The sequence below is a fragment of the Syngnathus acus genome, chromosome 1 (genome assembly GCF_901709675.1).
Source record: "Syngnathus acus chromosome 1, fSynAcu1.2, whole genome shotgun sequence".
NCBI lineage: Eukaryota > Metazoa > Chordata > Actinopteri > Syngnathiformes > Syngnathidae > Syngnathus > Syngnathus acus.
The window spans coordinates 7352407-7358406 of NC_051087.1; the positions used below are offsets into that span (position 1 = coordinate 7352407).

Consider the following 6000-nt stretch of genomic DNA (forward strand, 5'->3'; position numbering starts at 1 on the left):
TGCTGAATAGAAATCTAGTTTGTATTTGTTAACCTAAAATGTGCTGAAACATTATAAGGGATAAAATGGACGCAAATGTGTGCCGCTTAGCTGCTAATTAAGAGTGCCAAACGGTGTTTACTTTAGAAAGCCGTACACACATTGTTGCTACGGAAACAGGGGACCAGCTGTTGCCCAGTTGTTTGCTAATCTTTATTCATTGTCACAGGACAAATATAGCGGGACATACCACAGGTAATATTGCTCCCGAGCCTTTAGGTGCAGACTGTTGTTCATCAGAATCAGCAGACATCTGTATTTTACGGTTGTCTTTGTCTCGCTGCAGCAGAACTCCAATTTCCTTTTAAGCTGTCCTTCCTTCATCACGTCGCCACCGAAATAAACTGCCTGGCATCAATATCATCTTAACTTCCCTCAGTGTGGTGTACTGCCGAGTTATCATTGACAAAATGATGGAGCCGTGTTGTTGTTTTTTTGTCAGTATTGTTTTGTAACTTTCAAATGGACACAACATGGAAACAATCAAACTATACTTCAGAAATTAAAAACAACATGCTGCGTAAAACTGTCAAATAATTATGTAACATGTACATGCCTAAATATTGCGCAAAAACATTTGATATTAGGTTATTTAGCCTTTTACTGAAGAAAGCATCAAGGACATGATCAGGTTCACAGCAAGATCAACGTTCTCACTAACAAAGTCAACATTTAATTCAATATAACTTAGCCTCCATTTGTTGTGCAGTAGGGAAACCTCTGCATTCCAGCAGCTGAGTGAACAGTCACGGCACACAAGAATAAAACTAAATGATAATCAAACACTGGCATATGCACCAACAAGACATGAATAATAAATACTATACCTGCATCTCCGAATGGCAAACAGTCCACAAATGCATACACATAACAGACTAAAACTGAGGAATATTGGACTTTCTGATGCAATTTCACATTAAACCTAAAGTGAACAGTAACCTTCACAGGGGAATTTAAGTTCACCTAAAAACTTTGGAATGCACATGTCTGACTGATGAATGCTGCATTGCTTGTGTCACAGGTCTCTCTTCTCAAACAAAGGTGCTAAACAGTAAACCTCACAACAGTTGTTGATTTTTTTTTTTTCCTTTCCTCAAGGGAGTCTATTTCTTCCATGTGCCATTCTATGACGTTTACAGTCTCTCTTTAAACTGTTGGTGATCTACGACCAGTGGTCATTTCCCGTTAAAAAAAGAATGCGGAAAACCCTACGATGTTGCGGTGTTGATGTCATCATGCAATACGTTGTTTTTACAACATCATTGATGTGTGCTTTCAAGATTGATATTCTTTTGGTCATCATGTCATATATGATGACACAATGACGAGTGACACCACCAGTTATTTTAATTTTGTGACTCTATTAAATTTAATAGTTATTAGCACAGGGACTGAATATTGGCATAATGTCAACAGATGGACTTTAGCCTGCTTAGTTCCAAGCTGCCAGTGTAATACTTTAAGTTCCTTATTTTTATTTATTTTTTTATCATGAGCACTAGTTATTAGACACAATATCACTGAACAGGTCTGTTCAAAAAGTAGGGGAAAAAAAAGCATGTGAAGCATTGTATGTCAAAAAAGTTTATTATTGTAGCACACATAATTATTATTTGACAGCTTTAGCTTTAATGTTAGATTCACAGTTCAACTACACAGGACCTTTTTCTTTTCAGGCAGAGAAAAGGAAGGGCTGGACCGACAGTCAAAACAAGTTTGAACTTCGCCAGTCAATCTGGTGATTGGTGGTTGTGTTATTACTTTGGCTGCGAAATGCTATCTTGGTTGACAGTTTAACACCTGTAATGTCACTCCACTCACCAGATATGCCAACTTCCTCTCCATTGTCCAAGCCTGCTCCTTTTTTTGTTTTTTCTTCAGTCCCGACAGCTATTGGAAGCCGGTTGCGTCGTTTACTTCTCAGTCCCACATACGGCGATTTCATTGTCCCACATTGTAACATCAGAAACGTGCGGCCAGAAACTCGTCTTGCTGACCGCCTCATTACATTTCCCATGATTCTTAGACATGGAGGCAGGAAGTTGTTCTAATTCCAGTACGACAAAAACATGTATGCTTGCTAGTGATTAGTGAAAGTAAATAGGAAGGAATTTCAATGAAAGACGAGGAGCTGAAAAGCCGACATCATATGTAAGGCGCACCGGATTAAGAAAATTAAAGGATTTTATGTGTGCTTTATGGTCCGAAAAATACAGTAACCTCAATCTCCACCATTTTCTTTGCGCTACCTACACACATCAACACTATCGTGCACAGAACAAGTCAGACGCCATCTCATCCCGCACGCCCCTGCTGTGTAAGAAGCCAGCGGCACTTATGGCTATTATTAACTCTTTTTTTTTTTTTACTATCCAGTGTCCCGACTCGGCCTGCAAACAGGATCTCTTGGCCTACCTGCAGAGAATCGCACTGTACTGTCATCAGCTCAATATTTGCAGCAAAGTGAAGGCTGAAGTGCAGAACCTGGGTGGGGAGCTCATTGTGTCTGGGGTAAGTAGGTCCAGATTGTCCACTACTCACTGTCACCTTTGGGCCATCACTACACTTAAGCAGTGTTTTATACTCTGTGCTGCAGCCCTCCCACTGCATTCAGTTCAAGGTCAGAGTGAAGGTTAGAGGACCGAGTGATGGGTCTTCCGAATGAAATACTGATGCGGCTCTTTCTGAGCCAATTCCGTCTAATAATACTCACTAAAATGCATGGTAGGCTTTTTATGTCTCATGGACCCTATTATCATTGTTCAACTTAAGTGTCCAATTAGCCTGCATTGCTGTAGCGTGTCTACTATTTATCACGAAAGAACCATTTTAAAGCACATCGGCAAGTATCAGCAAATTCTGCATTTTAATGGCTACTAAAATCTCACATATAGCAGGTGCAAAATGGTGTGTTCTCGACAACAGATTGCAGTCAGAAGCTTCAAAATCGCATTGTTGATTTGACGCTATGTCACAATAACTTTGTTTTTTGGCATAGCAAAAATGTCGACACAACAGAAAAGATCCGTTCTTCCTGTTGCATCTCATTTTACCGGTGCCTCCTCGTTAAGATTTTGCAGAGCGATGCAATTTGCACCGCCTTTCAAATGCAGTATTAAAAATCAGCCATCACAATTTGTCTCAGGTTTGATAAATCACACCGCACGTGCTCAATTAATTTATTTGCATATGCAGTACTCCTTCCATAATGTACCAAATGACCTGTGTGGCAAGTTTACTGATTTGATAGGTGCAATCCTATGTGTGCCCGGCACTTTCCATATCTGTTTAGAGGAGGAATTAAGTTTGCATGTGATTTTGTTCACATAAAATGTTCATAAATCGGGGCCATAGTCCCGAACTTGCTTGAAACTGTCCTCTGTGAATACGTAATTAAGGAACACATGTACAATCTTATATCAGGAAAAAAACGTGGATTCACTCAATTTCTATATTTTTAGAATTTGCTCACGTTTGTCCATCAATCGATACCATCTTCCCTCTGACATACAGGAAAGAACAAAGTTGCTGACAAAAAGATCAATTGTCTGTTTGCTTTTTAAATAGGCACTAAATGGACTGCAAGGTTGCTAAATATAGCAACAATGTCACAAAGTTGGCCACACCACTGAAGACGCACGCCGTTCCTCTTTCTCGCTTGTCGCATTGTATTCTAAAATAAAACCACTGCTTGGTTTAGCTTTTATTTTGAGTCAGTAAGACTGGACCGGTCAGATGTGGCCTGCAGATCTTACAGTGCCCAGGTCTTTAACGACATCTCGTGTAATATCAATTGTGAATTCTATACGCTACACAGCTCTGAACCTTCTGTCCATTTTGAAAAAGAGACTCATTTATTGCTCTTTGGGTTTCCCATCACCCTCATCATTTTTTCTTTGAACTATTGTATACACGTTTATCCCATGTTGGATGCGTGCAACCCGCTGATATTTGAACCTTTTCATGGTGGTCGACTGGAATCCACACTCATTAAAACCACGCAGTTGACTTGACTCCACATGTGGTCTGAGGAGGCCCACTGGCCGACGACCCTTAAATGTCAGCCAAACAAAACAGACGGAAACAGAGCACACCTGACCCTGCCTCTGCTCATTAGCAGCCGCCAAAGGAAGACGTCACATAGCGAGCGCTCAGTTTTATCCCGCTTAATTGACAGTTGCGGTGAAGATCTCCTACTTAGCTGCGCTAATGCTTCCTCATGCGCGAAACAACCCAACGCGCCAAAGAACTGACTCATTTGACGTGACCTTAAGTGTTTCTCTCTCGCAGCTGGATAGCGCCACCTCGCTCATCCAGGCCGCCAAGAACCTGATGAACGCCGTGGTTCTGACGGTCAAAGCCTCGTACGTGGCCTCCACCAAGTACCAGAAGGTGTACGGGACCGCCGCCGTCAACTCACCCGTCGTGTCCTGGCGCATGAAAGCTCCCGAGAAGAAACCACTGGTGAAAAGAGAGAAGCCGGAGGAGTGCCAGACTCGTGTGCGACGAGGCTCTCAGAAGAAACATATCTCCCCTGTCCAGGCCCTCAGCGAATTCAAGGCCATGGACTCGTTCTAAAAAGAGGGAAAATACCCAAGAAAAAGTTCACATTGTGTTCGCCCACCTGTTTTCCTTGCGTGTGTGCACTTCTGCACCTCAGGAGAATGACATTTTCAACTGCCACACTCGGGCGCCTGTGAAGACTGTGGGTCTCTAACAGCCAACACACACAAGTAACACTATTTATCAATCTTACCGTAGCTTAACGTGAGAGCCAAACTGTGACAAAAATATGCTAAAAATACATATCAGGATGAGGTTTTAAAACAAGGATGTTAGTTGATATTGTAGTCCTATTACACTGGTCAATAGATAATTTTAATCAGAGATTGCTTTGTCCAAAAAGTATTTTGTAATGCTGATTTCAAATGTCTTTACTTTTTTCTAGTACATCAGGTTTTTGAGATTTTTTATTTTTTTATTTTCAAGTTTGACCTAAAAAATCTTGGGCATTTCAGATTTTACTAGGAGTAGTAGTTTTAGCTAAGATCTTTAAAAAAATCCACCTTATGTTCACCCTGTAAAAGTGCATTATTATTATTATTATTATTATTATTATTATTATTATTATTATTGATAATAAAATCTGATGTGTTAGAGAAAAAAACAAGGGCAGATTTGGAATCAGCGCCCCAAAAAAAATCATCTTGAAAAGTTTACTTGTATCTGATAAAAAAATGTAACATTTATTACCACGGTGCCGACTGGCTGCTTGTATACACATTTAAAATGTCTGAATGGAAATCCTGGATTGTGCTGTAGAGGACAAAATCTTGGGGTTGGTATACCTCTTTCTTTTTTTTCTTCTTTTTTGAACATAAAATGTAATGAGTAGTAGTAGGAATAATAACTTCTGTGAAAGATACCCAGAAGTGTCAGCATCTAAGTAGTTTTCCTTGTTCAGATACAGTGTTTTATCCAAAGCATCCAAATTGTGTTGCCTTTTTTTTTTTCAAAGATATTTAATGATGACATCACTAACTATGATAACCTTGACTGAAAATTGTGTAGCGTGCAAATATAAACCGAGTGGTTTGACTAGTTGTGGTTTGCTCTGAAAATCCGTGCATACGCTCCCTTTATCTCTAATAAATCCCTCCACTTGGCCCTCAAAGGTTCATGTTTATTTATTAGTGTTGCAGTTGCAGGACACAACACTTCCAATTTGCATCACCAGGCATGCTGTTTGTTGTTATGTTGCACACTTCACTGGAAATGGGTAGTTTCCTGTCACAAAATAAATCACTTTCTGTGGCTATTTTGAATTTTTGTATTTTGCAAGGTAGGCTACCAGCTGCTATTAAATCCAGAGACAAGAGTATTTAAACAGGAGTTGGCCTCAACGGTATAGACTAATGCTGAGGTTAAAGTGTGTTATCTGAGCTGCTGACCAACACTGGC

At 40.2% G+C, this 6000-nt stretch overlaps 1 protein-coding gene across 3 annotated transcripts in view; it reads left to right on the forward strand.

Moving 5' to 3' along the window:
* Positions 1 to 5065, forward strand: part of ctnna2 (catenin (cadherin-associated protein), alpha 2) — a 148022-nt gene extending 142957 nt beyond the window's left edge. For 2 of the 3 annotated variants that reach the window (XM_037246207.1, XM_037246298.1), the window contains exons 17-18: positions 2416 to 2550; positions 4330 to 5065. In XM_037246207.1, the coding sequence (XP_037102102.1) occupies positions 2416 to 2550; positions 4330 to 4617 (423 nt within the window). In that variant the 3' untranslated portion in view covers positions 4618 to 5065. The remainder of the gene's footprint in view (positions 1 to 2415; positions 2551 to 4329) is intronic. The other variant, XM_037246379.1, reaches the window with a different exon arrangement.
* Positions 5066 to 6000: the final 935 nt, after the last annotated feature.